The 15,884-nt window shown below is 65.7% G+C and overlaps 1 protein-coding gene across 7 annotated transcripts in view; it reads right to left on the reverse strand.

Annotated features, from left to right (window-relative positions):
- The window catches only part of PIP5K1C (phosphatidylinositol-4-phosphate 5-kinase type 1 gamma), a 49,616-nt gene that overhangs the window by 16,191 nt on the left and 17,541 nt on the right, over window positions 1-15,884 (reverse strand). For 6 of the 7 annotated variants that reach the window (XM_030336981.1, XM_030336975.1, XM_030336962.1 and 3 more), the window contains exons 2-9: window positions 12,455-12,486; window positions 10,916-11,008; window positions 9,878-10,008; window positions 8,965-9,082; window positions 4,726-4,878; window positions 2,716-3,015; window positions 1,866-2,071; window positions 356-439 (exon numbers count right to left, since the gene is read on the reverse strand). In XM_030336981.1, the coding sequence (XP_030192841.1) occupies window positions 356-439; window positions 1,866-2,071; window positions 2,716-3,015; window positions 4,726-4,878; window positions 8,965-9,082; window positions 9,878-10,008; window positions 10,916-11,008; window positions 12,455-12,486 (1,117 nt within the window). Of the gene's footprint in view, window positions 1-355; window positions 440-1,865; window positions 2,072-2,715; window positions 3,016-4,725; window positions 4,879-8,964; window positions 9,083-9,877; window positions 10,009-10,915; window positions 11,009-12,454; window positions 12,487-12,666; window positions 13,547-15,884 lie in introns of those variants that run through there. The other variant, XM_030336970.1, reaches the window with a different exon arrangement.

Here is a 15,884-nt window from a genome sequence, read left to right on the forward strand (position 1 = left end):
CGACATGGGGCCCCAGCCACAACCATTTACTCCTGTCCATCGTAGGAGCTGTCCTGAGATGCTGTGCTCTGCGGCCACGGGCGCTTCTGTCCTGCGCACTTTAGCCCGGCACCGGGCACACGGTCGGCGCTCAGTAGACGGGGCCGGACCGGCGGGCGACACCCCACCCACCCCGCATGCCCCACGCCAGCCCCAACCCCGAAGGTGGAGTCACCCAGTCGGGGACCGAATGCCTCCCTCGAGGCCTCAGGGGCCGGCAGCCAATCAGGAGACTTCCCGGGGCCGAGGAGGCTTTGTCTGCGGGCAGCAGGTGCACCGCTTCCGTGGGCAAGTGAGGGGGGCAGGGGGCACCCACCTGTACGACTGCAGAATGTCAATGATGCCAATATGCAGCAAGAGGCGCTCCCCTCGGCCGTTCACGGCGGGAATCCCGCCCATCCTGGGGAGAGAGGGCGGGAGCGCGGTCAACACCCCGCAGGGCCACACCGCTGTGGGCAGGGGCGGAGGGACAGGAGCGCCGTCAACACCCCACAGAGCCACACCGCTGGTGGGGGCGGCGTGGGGGGCCCAGAGCCCGGCCTCGGAGAAGCTGAAGGAGCCAGAGCCCATGTGCTCCTGTAGGCGGCAGCTCGGCTGGGGCCGAGCTGCCGTCAGGCACGCGAGGCTGGAGGCTGGCGAGGGGTCTGGCCCCCACACACCCGTGCGCACGCACACGCTCACCCCGGGCGGGGCCCCCAGTGCTTCTGGGTCCCGTCTGGGGAGTTAGTCGCTTCACTCAGCCCCAGGCCCACACGTGCCCGGCCCGGCATGGTTAGTGAGGCCACACGACGCAGCGACTGTCCTCAAGTCCCCATGACCCCAGACCCGCCAGGCCCGGGGCCCTGCAGGCTCCGCGCACCGCACTCCACGCACTGCCCAGCTCACCTGCGCACCCCGCCATCCTGCCAGGCCTGGCACAGACCCTACAAACGCCAACACAGTGGAGGTCGGGCCAAGCCACCAGACCTCTGCGGGTGTCGCTCCCCCTGCCCCCACCGCCTCGCCTGGTCAGGGCGTCAGGGCTCCTCCCCCGTCCTCCCCAGCTGTGAGCCCCCGTCTCCCTCGCGGACGCTGGGGGGTTATGCCCCCCTCCTCCAGGGCCCCCGTGCTGGTTCCCGACACGCTCAGTCTCGACACCCTGTCTACAGAAGCCGTTCCCACCGGGGTACTGTCCTCCTCAAGCACTCGACGATGTCTGGAGACGTCTGAGGCCCTCACGACTGGGGGTGTCCTGGCATGGGGGGGGTGCCCTGCCATGGGGGGGGGCCAGGGATGCTGCTCTGGCCTACGGCACTCAGGACGCCCCAGAGAACGACCCGGCCCAGCGTGCACAGTGCCGGGGGCGGGGCGGACACCCCACGAGTCTGTCTCGGGCAGGGGGCACAGCCCTCTCTGAGACTGTGACCTCGGCCTCCACCACCGGGGCCTGTTCTCCCCGGGGCTCTGGGTTCGGCCCCCTGCTGTAGATGTTGCCTCGTCCCCAGCACTCAACACCCCTAGGGCTTTGCTTCAGATGGTGGCGCTTTAACCCGTTCTGGGGTCCGGCAGGGGGAGGGGGCATCTGTGTTTCCCACACGGATGGCCATGGGCCTCAGTCCGCGGACAGACTGAGCCGGAACGCCCCGATCATCACCCGGCCGGGGGGGCTGTGCGTCCACCTGTGACCCTCGCGGGGCCTGGCGGGCAGACACCGCTGCTCCGATTCCAAAACCAGGAACCAGCCACACGTGGGCTTCTGGACGTGCCTGCCCCTCGTCTCTTGCCCTCGCGGCCAACTTTCCCCGCCCGCCTCACACCCGAGGGCCCCACAGCCCCGGGTCACCTACGTGTCGTCCGACTCGATGGCCTCCCCGCGCGCGGCCCCGCCCTGGATGGACTCCATGGCCGTGGAGTAGAGGGCCTTCTGGCCCAGCGGCCGCTTCTCGTCCGCGGTGCTCTGGGCGCCCTCGGCCTGCCGCTCCCGCTCCTGCTGGTCGATGTTGTGCACGCCCAGGAGCAGGCTGTAGTCCATGATCTTGAAGCTCTCCAGCACCTGCCGGGGTGGGGTCGACAGGTCACGCTCCCGGTGCCCGGCCCCCCACAACCCCAAGCTGCATCGGGGTCTGCGCCCACTCGGTCCCCACAGCCTCGCAGAGGCCTGTCCTGACCCCCATTTCACGGATGGCCAGGAGACCAAGGGGTCAGGGGCAAGGGGCCAGGCCACGCGGCAGGCAATGGGACCTGAGGCGTGGCACCCACACAGGGGCCAGGGTGTTTCCTTCCTCCTGACACAAAACCCGCTCCTGGCCCCCAGGGCTCTGACACCTGGGCTCAGGGAAGCCCGAGGTCCTGAGCGGTCTGGGGGCGTCCTCGGGCAAGGTCATGCAAAGTTTTCCAAGAGGCCTAGGAGCCAGGGGTGGTGGGCCTGGGGGCCTCGGGTTTCGAGCCTGCTCCCCGAGACTAGATGAGATCTCTAGGGGGTGGAGGAGACCACGAGGACAAGCGGGGGCAAAGGGGTCCATGGGCCTGGGGCTCACGCTGCACTCGCTTCCACCAGCGTCCCCGTTTCACAGACGGGACAACTGAGGCCCAGAGAGGCGAGGGACCCTGAACTGCCCCCCCCACCCCCCGCACTCCGCTCTGGGCTCCTCCCCGGCGCGGGGGGGGGGGGGGGGCGTGTGGGCGTGGCGGCCTCACCAGGCAGTCCCGTTGCAGCGTCTTGACAAGGGCGGAGAAGGTGTCTGCGTCCAGCAGGAGCCCCTCGGGCATGTCCTGGATGAAGTCCAGGTCCTTGTAGGTGGGAATGCTTTTCTCCTTCTCCTTCTTGCTGGCCCGCCGCTTGTACGTGGAGCCCTTGAGGTCGAACTTGAGGTGCATCTTGACAACGCGCGGCAGGATGTTGTTCATGACCACCACGCGGATGTTCTTGCCGCCCGACTGCACGCAGTACAGCCCGTAAAACTTGGGCAGCAGCGTCCGCGGGTTCTGGTTGAGGTTCTGGGAGGCGAAGGAGGGGGACAGGGCTGGAGGACAGTCGCCACGGCCGCCGTCACCGGCACACTCTGTGCAGGGCCACCTCCAGGAAGCCCTCCCTGACCACCACCCGCCTGGGCCAGCCCCGCACTCTGCCCTCCCAGAGATCTGACGTTAGCCAGGCTCCAGCAGATGAGATCCTCCGGGTGTCAGGGGCTGGCTTCCCCCCAGGCCAGACCCAGGTGCCCCACCTCCCCAGCCTGGGGTGACACGGGGTCACGGCTTCCAGGCACAGTCCAGGACGAGGGTTGGCAAACTCTGAATACGGGACCAAGTCCAACTACCCACTCGTTCTCACGTGGCCAGCGGTTAAGCAACGAATGGCTTTATGTTGTTAAAAAAGTTGGGGAGAAAAAAGGAAAGTAGCGTTCTGTGACACGTGAAAACGACGTGAACTTGACATTTCAGTGTCAGTAAAGGAAGTTATCCAGGCACGTGGAGCCTGTCCACTCACTCGGGGTCCGTGGGGCTTCCCTGCAGCCACAGCAGGGCTGAGCTATGGAGGTAGGTGCTGCCTGGGTCACAAAGCCCCAACATTTACCAGACGGTTCTTTACAGGAAGCTTGCCGACCCCTGACCGTGGGGGCCAGGGACCCCCTGACCATCATGCACTATGAATGAGACGCCCCGGGGGGAGAGGGGCCACAATCCGAACAGAGCTGCCCAGAAAAGCCTATTCGCACCCCTGCCAGGTGCCTGGTCACGACCCTTGCCCACTCCCGCTTCCACTCCCGCCCAGGGATCTGAGCCGCCCTTTCAGGCTGTGAGTCACACAGGGAATGGGAAGTGCCCCGGCAGCTGGTCCTTTGTGCCATGCCAGCTGGTGGTCCAGCCTCCCTCCCCCACGCCTGAGTCACCAGCTACCAAGACACAAGCCTCGATTTCTGGGCTCCGTGACTCAGGGGTGTCGGTGGGGAGAAGGGATGGGGAGTGAAGGCTGGGCCCGCCCCCGCCCCCGCCCCCACTCCCGCCACCCCCAGGGAAGGCCGTGAGGGTTTAGATGGCAAGTCCTGCTTGCCAAGTGTTGAGGCACCACGTGGTGGTGCTCGGGGGGTAGGGGTGAAGGCGAGGCTCAGGAGGACTTCCCATGGCCTGCCCAAAAGGGGTCTCCCGGACCCCATCTGCCCAAATTCCTTAGCCTCAGAACCCGTGGCTGCTACTGAACCTGCTCCCAACAGGAAAGGAGCTGGGGTCGGGGCGGGGTTGCAGGGTGGGGCTCCTCACCATGTAGGGGGCGGGGCAAAAGTGGGGCGGGGCCGCAGGGCGGGGCTCCTCACTGTGTAGGGGCAGGGGAGGGGCGGAGGTGGGCCGGGCCGCAGGGCGGGGCTCCTCAGCATGTAGGGGGCGGGGCGGGGCTGCAGGGCGGGGCTTCTCACCATGTAGGGGGCGGGGTGGGGCGGAGCTCCTCGCCACGTAGGGGGAAGGGGCGGGGCGGAGGTGGGGCAGGGGCCCTCACTATGTATAGGGTGGAGGTGGGGCGGGGCTGCAGGGCGGGGCCCCTCACCCTGTAGGTGCCAGGGGCGGGGCAAAAAGTGGGGCGGGGTTCAAGGGCGGGGCTCCTCACTGCGTAGGGGCAGGGGAGGGGCGGAGGAGGGGCGGGCCGCAGGGCGGGGCTCCTCGGCATGTAGGGGGCGGGGGCGGGGTGGAGCGGGGCTGCAGGGCGGGGCTCCTCACCATGTAGTAGCCAGGTAACAGCTTCTGCAGGAACTCGGCCTCCTTGTGCATCACCGTCTTGATGATGAACTCGTCGTCACTGGTGACGTAGAACAGGGAGCCGCTGGCGCCGGGGTTGGACAGCTCGATCAGTGGCTCGTTGCACAGCGAGTACTGGGGGGGGCAGTGAGTGGGCAGGTGGGTCGCTGACACCCCACACGCCCAGCGTCTAGCGGACAGCTCTGGAACAGGTCACTGTCAGCCTCCTTTCACAGATGAAGAAATACGCTCAGAGAGGGAAACTGACACGCCTGAGGCCACACAGCAAGGAATTGAACCCCGGGCTAATCTGCAGCGTGGGTGCCGATCTCCTAGGGCACGGTCCCTCTCCTGTTAGTAACAGACACCCAGTCGTGCTGGGTTGTGCACCCATCTGGCCAAGACTCACTGCCCAAACTTCCCCGCAGCTAGGTGAGGCCACAACAGTCAACTCTGGACAACGAGCCTGTAGAAGCTTCTGAATCCCTAATCAGGTGACAAACGCTGGTGCCCCTCCCTCCTTCCCATCCATTTCCCACCTGGAAAGCTGATGTGACAGCTGGAACCCCAGCAGCCATGCTGGACCACAAGACAACCTTTGGTACGGATGCCACGCACAAGAACAGCTGAGAGGGGAGCCTGTGTCCCTGGCGAGCAACCCCAACCACGGCCCCCAGCACACCCTTCTCTTCCCCATCTTCTCTTCCATGGACATCGGCTTTCTTCCGTGCTTGCTGTCCATCAGCCCCACACGCCCTCCCCGCCAACAAACAGTAAACTCTGTGGACCCAGGGATTTTTAAGCATTTTTCTCACGGAGGGTCCCCAGCACCCATGACAGAGCCCAGCATACAGCAGGTGCCTGGTCTGTTAAGAAGCCAAGGAAAGTGAGGCCCTGCGGGCTGCTGCCCCTGGGCCTTTTCAGCTAATGAGCCACTGAGGTGTTTTTCGGGATTAAGGCTGTTTGGGTTGGGTTTCTGTCCCCTGCACCCCCGAAGTCCTGACTGAGTGTCGCTGGTATATGACAGGGACAAGGCCACAGCACGCTCCCCCCCGGGCCACAGGGTAAACGCCGAGGGAACACTTACTGCATCGCTGGGTGTAAGGACCCTAACCCGATGCCCCAGCAGTCAGCACGCCCTGGCTGGACAAAGACCCTGGGAAGATCGGGCGCCCCCACCCACTGCCTGGCCACGGCCGAGACCAGGACGAGCCGTGGTCCAGCAAGCCGTGGTGCTGTGCAAACTCCGGGCTGCGGCCCGGTGTCCCAGGCACCGGGCGGTTAGTCGGGGGCCGGCTGTGGGTGGGACGGGCACACACCGGAGGCACGACCCCCCCAGAGACCACAGGCGCCATCCTGGAAGAAAGAGGGGTCCGAGGCCACAGCTGTTGCCCCTACACCTGCAACCTAGTGCTGACCACAAGGACAACAGCGCCACCTCTAACTGCTAGTGCGCTCGTGCTGTCAGGTAACCTGGGGGGGGGGGGCGGGGGGGGCGGGGGCGAGAGGTCTCCCCTGTCCGTGCCTCAGGGGAGCGGAGCCAACAGCCAGGCCACTCAGGGGGAATGTGCTGGCAGTCCCCAACGCGGTGACCGGCTCCGAAACGGGCACCAGGCTGGAGCAGGGCTGACGCAAGCCTGTTAGTAAGACAGGACGTGCAGATGCCCGGAAGCCGGGCCAGGACAGGCTGCCCGGGCCATCTGGACTGTGGGGGCGACGGTGCGGGGAGCCGCGTGGGGGCCCGGCCCAGGGCTGTCGGCGGAGGGGAGCCGAGTCAGTGGGCGTCCCAGCTGTGCTGGCCGCAGACAGCAAGGAGGCGGCTCAGGGAGGCGGTGGGTTGTGCGGGGGGGGGGGGGGGGGGGGACAGGTCCAGTTTGCAGCCAGTGCGGCCCTCTGTCCGTCCTGCTCCGCCCACAGCCACGAGGCCCCCGCACCCTCGGAAACAGAGGCCCAGGCCCAGGCTGCCCGTGCTCTCCCTCCTCACCCCCACCTCCCCCCACCCAGCCCTGGAAGGACAGCAGCGAGGGGCGTCCTGGGCCTCGGGAGCCCGCCGGGAACAGGGAAACCCCAAGGCCTTACAGCTGGCCCCAGCTGGCAGGAGAGGAGGAGAGGAGGAGAGATGAGCGCCGAAGGGGACTGCGCGGCTTTGCACAAAAGAAGTCTGTGAGCAGAGAACGGTCTGGAAGCAATGCCGGCAGCCGCCGCCCTCAGGGAGCGGCCTGGGGGGCAGCGTACAGGGCTCAGGCCTCACGGGGTCCTGGCTGCAGAGGAGGCAGCGGTGACACAGGCAGACTTCCCAGCCAAGAGACCACCAGCCACCGAGACAGGGTCACGGGCAGACGACCCCAGGCGTGCCCCCTCTCCCCTCAGTGCCCGGGGTGGGCGCCCGTGGCCCGAGGCTGACCGTCTGCAGCCCCCGCCCCCGCACGTGTCCCCCGTCTCCCCCGGCCGCTGCCCTGCTGTCCTGAGCCGAAGTCAACACCGGGTCAGCCCAGGGCTCTCACAGTGATGGTGGGCGAGCCCCCACAAAACTCAGGACCGCGGCGGCCACCACAGAAGTCTCCGGAGCCGAGGCGATGCCCACGGCCCACAGGGACCCGGCCGGGAAGAGAGAGGAACCGAGGGACCAGAGCTGATAAATGGGGGCAGTGATGCTGTCTGGGTGCACCATCTAGCCGTGTCCGAGCTCCCCACCCCCACCGTGGGAGGGCCTCTCGGATCCAGGGGCCCTGGCCACCCTGTCGCTGCAAACAGGGCAGGTCTTGAAGAGGACAGAGGACACCTGCTGAGCACCCACTCAAGGCCGAGACAGGCCCTCGGCCATCGCCCTGCGTCCACTCCGCCGCCAGGACCAGCTTGGGTCCGCTCCCCACCAGCACACACCGAGGCCACATCACCACTGCCACGGCGAGTGCCACAGGTGTCCCCTTTCCCTCCCGAGACCTAAAACCGAGGTCACCCAGGTCATCTCTACTACGGAACCACCAGGCTAGCTTCACTCCGAGGAGGCTGCAGGACCAAAGGGAACGTCGTTACGGGGCTGCGGTGGAGGCCGGAGGGGGAGCACGACACAGATGCTGTGGTCAGAGGACCAGGCCTTGGCCCTGGCAAGGGGCACCGTGACTTCTGGGCGCCTGGACGTGCCCACGGCCGGAGCAAATGCTGCTCTCTCTGCAGGGACACGGCCGCGGCTGAGGGCACAGCTTTCCCGCAGACTAAGAACCCAGGGGAGAGTGAGGCCAAGTACCTGCCGACACGCAGGGAGACGAGTCACTGCAGGTGAGAGCCAGCAGGCCCACAGGCCGAGCCCCAGGGACAGCAGACGGTGACAGGACTACACAGAGTATATCCAACGGTCACGGACACGCTCTTGCCCAGGGAGTAAGGCTTCCCGAACACAAAGTCGCGAACCGGTGACCGGGCGAACTCGAAACAGACCCGCCAGACCCTCCCCGAGTGCAGACTGACCCACCCGGGTGACGAGCCCCGTGTGCAGGCGAGCTGTAACTTTGAGGAGTCCTGATTGTTCACTGTGAGATCAAAGGGTAGGGCCTAGGTTCTGGTTTTTCTAAATGCTTATTTATTTGTTTTGAGAGAGAGAGAGAGACAGAGAGCAGCGGAGGGGCAGAGAGAGAGGGAGAGAGAGAGGATCCCAAGCAGGTTCAGTGTGCTCAAGCATGGGGCCCGACATGGGGCTCGAACCCATGAACCATGAGATCGTGACCTGAGCCGAGATCAAGAGTCGACGCTTAACCAACTGAACCCCCCAGACGCTCCAAGATTATTCTAATTTGAGAGACTAAAACCACACCAGAACTGAGGGGACGCTCTGAACTGGTCCCCACGGCCCACCTCCTCCCGCAGGGAGGCGTGACACGTGACGCACCTCTAACCCACAGACGTGGCAAAGGGGACAGGACACTCCTGTCGCTCACGCTCTGACCAAGAGGCCCGCAGGGATGGAACGGAAGCCCCGGCCGATGGGCGAGGAGGGGGGTCCCGCCAATGTCACCGTGGAGCTGGGAGCAGACCCTCCCCCAGTCCGGTGCCCCACGAGGCTCTGGCCCCAGCCCACCCTCCAGCGCAACCCTGAGCAAAGAACCCGGCTGAGTTGCACCCGAAGTCCTGACCCACAGAAACCACAGGGGACAGACAGGTGGCGCTGTGGGCCGCCGGTCTGCCGCAGCTTGTTACGCAGCAGCAGCCGACTGACGTTCTTACCAAGTAATCATCTGGTCGGATCCCGAAGAGTTCCCGGAAGTAGCGGAAGGCGACAGGTGCGTAGGTCTTGAACCTGAAGTCCTGGAAGTGGTGGGCGGGGGTGAGGTTGCTGCCTTCACTGTGGAGCAAGGAGGGAGGGGGCCTGTGAGGGACGGCGGCCTCGTGGGTGCCTCCCCGACTCCCCGGTGGCGCGGACGTCCCAGGCCTGGGCGGCGCCCTGGCCGCTGAGCTCCAAGGCCTTCTCCGGACGGCCAACTCAGACGGTGGCATGGGGCTCCCCAGGGGACAGAGGGCTATGTCCCAACATCCATTCCCAGTGCTGGCTGGGCACATGGCCGCCCGGAGGAAGCCCACTGCCCAGCCTCTCCTGCAGCTAGCTCTGGTCATGTGACCGTGATCGGCCAATGGGCTATGAGCGGAGCAGAAACCATCATTTCTTGGTGCTGCCCTGCCTGGGGAGGGGCATGTGCTCTCTTCCTTCTGCTAGTGGAATGCAGACGTGATGGCAGGATCTCGGGCAGCTACCTGAAACCCCTGGTTGCAAAAGCTGCACACAAGGACGGTGGAACGGCCGGAAAAACACGGGACCCCAACACCGGGGAGCTGCCTGATGGCCCTGGATTGCCTGTCAGTATTTTCCGCGTGACAGAAAAGTGAACTTTATGTTTTCTTCTCCTGTTTCTTAAAATCACTGTTGTACCGCAGCCCTCTGATCCGGCAGCAAGCTAACATCACGACCGGTACAGGGTGAGGCCTCAAAGCCAAGAAGGTGCCGGGAGAGGCCCGTGCCATTTCCAGCAGAGAAGGGAGCTCAGAGAACAGCAAGGCTGTTTGCATCCCAACAGTGTCTGCGTGCTGGGTGAGCTGCTACGGGCATCCGGGCCAGTCTCCGTGGCGCAGGGCCCGGGCCCACCTGGGGAAGAAGATGCTCTCCACGACGTAGAAGTCCTGCATGAGCACGTCACGCTCTGGCTTGGAGCTCAGGTTGCCCACGGTGTAGCCGATGCCCAGTTGGATGGCCCCCTTCAGGGTGGAGGACGCGGTCTGTGGGGAAACCCAGCTGGATCAAGACCCTCGGCCGCCAGGGCGGGGAGGCAAAACGAGAAGCCCCTCGGGGCGGCAGGACGAGCCAGGCGTCCAGCTCGCAGCTTGACCCCGGCACCCATCACACACGGGGCCCCGGGGTACCTGCCCACTACTTGTCCCAGACCCGCCGGCCTCTGGGCTGTCGTTCAGCTCACACAACCCCACGGCGAGGTGGCCTGGCTGGGACTCCAATATCACCTCACGCAGCCCCGAGGCCTGTTTTCCATCAAGGTTCTAGAAGGTTCCAACTTCTCAAAACTGTCCCGATTCGGCAGGGTTCTATCTACTGCCAGGATTTCCTTTTTGGAAATCCATTTACAGAGTGACATCCCAACTTCATCTCCGTGAACCCGGGTTCCTGCTACCTACTCTCCCGGTGACGTGCACGGTCACGCTGCGTGAGCGACACCGCCGCTCCGTGCCTCGGTTTCCCCAGCCACGGTGGGGCATGTCGGGGCCGCCCAGCATTACGTCACCCAGGCTGCCCGGGCTGGAGGCCGCCCACACTTGAGGAGGAGGGGGTGGGGGTGACAGCTCAGCCCCGCTTTCCAAGGGAAGGAAGGAGAACCGCATTTCCCCTTTTCCGGATGAGCCAGCAGGGCCGGAGCAGCTGAGGGCTCGCCCAGGGTCGCAGGCGGCTCCTGTAGCCGGGCGGGTGGTGGTGCAGCTGCGGGCACATTGCCCGATGCTTGTGATGGCGACAGCAGGCAAGGACCTCGCTGGGACGGAGGGGCCCGCACCGAGGGGATCTGCCCGCAGCCACACGTGGGCACAGAGCCCGCCCGGCCCTGTGTGGGGGCCCCGGATGGCTGGGAGCCCTTCTCCGCTTTGCCCCACCCCAACCAGCCGAGGGCAGAGGAGGAACCTTCTTGTAGGTGGTTTCGCCAGATGCGTCCACGCCCCGATGACCCAACTTCTTCCCGTGGCCGGGGCCCAGCTGTCCAGTCATCGACGGGGCCTGGAGAGGAGGAAGCAGGAAGCATTAAACATCAGCAAGGAGGCGCCGCTGGGGCCAGAGTGCTCTGGAAATCCTGACCAGGGTCAGGGCTGAGTCACTGGCTGGCAAGCCACGTGGGGCAGAGTCTGGTGTGGGCGGGCTCCAGGGCAGAGCAGGTGCCCCGTCACCCACTGGGGCCACACGGTCCAACTCTGCACATCCAGAGGGGCCCAGGCCCAGACCGGACTTCCGGTTCCTCAGGAGCAGAACCCTAACTTCAGGGACTCCCTGGGCCTGCTGACGGGGGCGGGGGGAGGGCTGGGTTGTCCCCTATGGGGCGTCCCATGCACTGTGAGCAGTGAGCAGCCTCACTGCGTCCCGACAGCCACAGATGTCTCCAGACATCACACAGCGTCCCTTAGGGCCGAGACATGTGGGCTGGAATGACTGTGAAACAGGGAGAGGTCCCGCTGGCCCGGGACCTGTGTGGGGACAGCCAGGGCAGGCGTCACAAATTTGTGTGGGAGCCACCAGCACTGATGTGCGGCTCCACAGGGGAGAATGGTGGAGGGGCGGTGGGGGCTGTCCGGTCACGGACATTTAAGAAACATCTACTGTGTACCTGCACCATCCAAACAGCCCGTGAAACCCTCTGGCCTCCAGCTGGGAGCACTCACATCAGCCCAACCCCCACTGCCCCACGGGGGTTCAGGCAGCCCCCCAGCTGCCCTCGCTCCTCAGCAGGCCCCGGCGTGTTCCGCATACTGGCCACCAGGGGGCGGGCTCTCCCCAGAAATCGGTGGCACCGCCCCTGCTCCGCACCCCTCGCTGACTCCCCACTGCCCTGTGGCCAGACAGCCTCCAGGACAGCCCTCCTGACAAGGGCCCCACGTGACGGGTGGCAACCCGGGGACACAGGTGCCTGGGGCCGGGAAGCTAGCGCCGGTACAAGGACGCCACGCCTGGGCTGCTCCTGGAATGCGGGGCTCACAGACTCGCTCCCACAGGCCGCTTTCAGGACCAGGGACAGTGCTGAGCCCCCACGGTGCAAGGAGGGGGCGCGAGCGGCGGCCCCGGCAGGAGCAGGAGCTCTCTGGATCCCGGACGGACGGAAGACGTGGGCGGGCGTGTGGGGACAACCGATGCTACACCAGCGGTGCCTGGACCCCCCTCCTCCTGGGGGCTCCTCAGGGACCCGCCCTTGCCCGGCTCCCCTCCCACCCCTCTGGACCCTCAGTCTCCGTCCCTCCGTCCCTCACTGTCCAGGCCGGGTCCTCGCTCTTCCTTCCCCAGCGGCTCCCCTCCCTGAAACTCAAGATGCCGGCAGGACCGAGGGACTTTCACTGCCTGCCCCCTGCCAGAGCGTGGGGCCCGGGGAGGTGCCGCCAGCTGCCCCAGGCCGCACAGCAGGCCCCGGGGCTGGTCGGTCTTGGGAGAAGTGGGTCAGGAAGGCCGCAGGACACTCACCTCCGACGGGGCCATCTTCTTCTGGGCCAAGCCTGCAGGAGAGAAGAGAGAGGCTTCAGCCCGGAGACGGGGGCGGCCCTCCACCCCACCGTGTCACCACCCTGCCTTCCCCGCACACAGTGTCCCCGACCTCACTCCGCTCCCTGCACCCCTACGGAGGGACGACAGTACCCCGGCTGGGAAGCGGGTGCGGACGTCAACCCACCACTGACCCCAAAGACGTTAAGTCCCTGGCAGCAAAGGGATGACCAAACTGACAGCTGTGGCCTTCCCCTGCCGCCGGAAGCAGGGCTCAACCAGATCCAACGTCCTCGGGCCGCAGAGAAGTCACGTGACCGGCTGGGTCGGTGGGAAGGCGCCAGGCGGCCAGGGCTGGAGTGACGGCTCCCTGGCCCCTGTTCACACTGTCCCCGGGAAAGAGGGGCTCACCGTGGAGAGAGGCTCACGGTGAGGGAGCAGGCAGTTTTTATCCCTAGCACCCTGCCCTCCAATCCTGGCTCCCTGTGGGGAGGCCAACCACTGACCTCTCTGAGCCCCGGCGTCCTCACCTGCAAAGCAGGCTTCTGCTGAGGAGTATCTGTTCAAACGAGTATGGACCGCAGACATACCCCTGCCTCCTGCAGACGGGGCGGGCTTTGCAGGTGGGAGGAAGCCAAGGCTGGTGAGGTCTGAGGTCAGGGAGACCCGGGGTCCCTGAGCCCAGCGTCCTCACGAGATCCTCATGAGAGGGAGGCAGAGAGACGGGCAGACCCCATGCTGCTGGCTGGGGGCGGGGGGGGGGGGCTCGGGCCAGGATGTGGCACCTCCGGAAGGCGGAAAAGGCAGGAGGGGGGTCTCCCTGGGGCTTTCGGGAGAACCGGCCCTGCCCATGCCTGGGTTTGGTCCCGTGACACCCATCTTAGACTCATGACCTCCAGAGTGTGGTTTTAGATCAGGCCGTGTGATTTGTTTAGCCGCAACAGAAACTCACGTGCTGGGTGTCTACGTGTCAGGCTGGTGGGAAGGCAAGTGGTGACCAGGACGGTGGAGGGCCTTGGCTTGGGTGATGGGTGAGGGGTCAGGCCAGCAAGGGAGGACTTGCGCTTTTCCCCACAGGAAGGTGGGAGCCCTGGAGGGCTGTGGGCAGAGGGAGGGGATCCGACTTGGGTGCTCGTGGGCGCCCTCTGGCGGCCACTACGGGGAGGACGGACTGGGGGAAGGGGGGGGGTGGGGAACTGAGCTGGTCCTTCAGGAGTGGATGGGCTGGACCGGGTGGGGGAGGCAGAGGGGAGGTGGGCAGATTCTGGACAGGTCTCAAGTTGGGACAGACGGGCTACCCTCCCTGGAGGCAAAGCGAAAAGCAGGGAATCCAGGATGACTAAGGACTATGACTAAAGCCATTAATGGAAGGAATGAGCAGCCTCAGCCAAGATGAGGAACAAGGCAGGAGCAGGTGTGGGGACAGCCGGGTGCAGCGTGGCCAAGCTGAGTGTGAGACGCCCAGAGCCTCCGGCACAGAGACTCCAGGATGAGCCGGACCCCGAGTCTGGAGCTCAGGGGAGGTCGGGCTAGAGAGAGGACCGTGGGTGTGGTGGGGCTGAGACGGGGTTCCAGTCCCGAAGAGCGGACAAGGCCGCGGACTGGGGAGTGACTGTCCAAGGGAAAGGCGTTTCCTTTAGCAGGATAAGAATGTTCTAGAATCAGTGGTGACAGGGGCACGACATTGGGAGTACACGAAAAACTAAACCGTGTTCCTCAAAGCGTGAATTTTATGGTATGAATTACACTTACTGAGAAAAGGAAACGCTGAATGTGGGGCAGGCCCGGGCGGGCGGGGTGGGTGACCAGTGTCCTCTTTCAGCCACAACCACCACCCCAGTGCCACCACTGCCCTGTGCGTCAGTCAGCCAGGTGCCGGAGATGGTCCAGGCAGGGAAACTGAGGCTGGGTGGGCAACCGGCCGGTGCCATGGTCACGGCAGAGAACACCCCAGCCAGGAGGTCAAAGCCGACGCACGGAGGCTGGCTCACCTGCCCGAGGCCCCAGGTGCCCACCCACAGACCTTCCAACCTGGGTGCCCAGGCCCCGGGCATGAACGTGGGCCCATCCTGAGGCTCAGCCAGAGGCAAGCGGGTCGCAGAAGGTGCTAGAAAGCTGACGTGATATTTCTGCTGGCTGCCCAACAGAACAATTCATGGTGTTATGTGTGGGCTGTGGGGGAAGGAAGAGGAGAGAAGGCGAGAAGCTGGCAGTGGACCGGGGCAGGACATTCTGGACTTCGTCCTCTGCAGCTCCCAGGCCGAGCAGGCCCAACGCCGAGGTCCCGGCCTCCCCCCCACCTCCCACGGCTCCTCAGGCTCCTCAGCGGGTCGGGGGGCGGCCCGGCCACTCACAGCCCTGCTCGCCCTCCTGCCCAGCCACGTCCACACGGCCTCCTCCGGCAGGAAGCCCGCGGCGGTCTGTCTGCCCCACCCCCCACCCCAGCACCGCGCCTGCGAGGACCCCCCACCCCCTGCTGCTCAAAACCCTCAAAAACCGTGGCCCCCCCCGGCCCTGGAGGGCCTTCCCTTCCTGCTCACAGCGAGTCCACTGCTGGAGGTCACGGCCCTGCCCTGTGCCGCCACCACCAGCCAGGCCGGCCGGGACGGCAGAGGCCACACCACGATGTCGCTCCTCCCAGCCCAAGACGTGACCCACTCTCTTCTGAACGAGCCACCCAATTTTTGAGGAAATTAAGTTTTAAAAATAGCCTGGGGAGGGGGAGAGCGCGCCTGCCCCGGGACACAGCCGTGCCAGCCTCTGGGCAGGGGGGAGGGGGCAGGGGACGCGCGCAGGGCTGAGGCTGGGCTCTCCTGCGGCCCACCGCTGTGTGGCCTCAGGCGAGCCCCTCCACCTCTCTGAGCACCTCTCCTGTGGTCTCGCCGAGCCTCCGTGGGTGCCCGAAGCTAGGGCTCCAGAGCTGGGCCCCCTCTCCCCAGCCCGCCGCCCAGCCCTACCACAGGACCCTGCCACAGGCCGCTCGATCGCTTCCGTGCAGGTGACCTCACAGCCACCCCGTGGCTCCGGAGGGAGGAGGTGAGCTCCTCACGCCCTCAGGGGCTTCCCTCTGAGCCTGTTTCTCAGCCCCTAAAGCAGGCCAAAGCCCAGGCAGAGCCCCTCCTCCCGGCCTGCAGGGCCCACCTCCTATCAGCTGTTCCCTGCTCCAGTGGCTGGCCTCAGGGCCCTTGTCCTGGATGGTCCCCCTACCCCCACCCCAGTTACCCCCGCCCCATCCTGCACACCCTGTCCTTTCCCTCCAGGCAACAATGACATCAATGCATGTCCTCTTCATGGGGGCTGGGGGCGTCCTCCCTCAGGGCTGGGCCTGTGCGTTGACTGACCCGTGACGGGTGGACAGACACCCTCTCCCCTCCCCTCTGCCCGCGTCTCGGCTTCGGGGGAGCCTCGTCTC

The sequence above is a fragment of the Lynx canadensis genome, chromosome A2, assembly GCF_007474595.2.
Source record: "Lynx canadensis isolate LIC74 chromosome A2, mLynCan4.pri.v2, whole genome shotgun sequence".
Lineage (NCBI taxonomy): Eukaryota > Metazoa > Chordata > Mammalia > Carnivora > Felidae > Lynx > Lynx canadensis.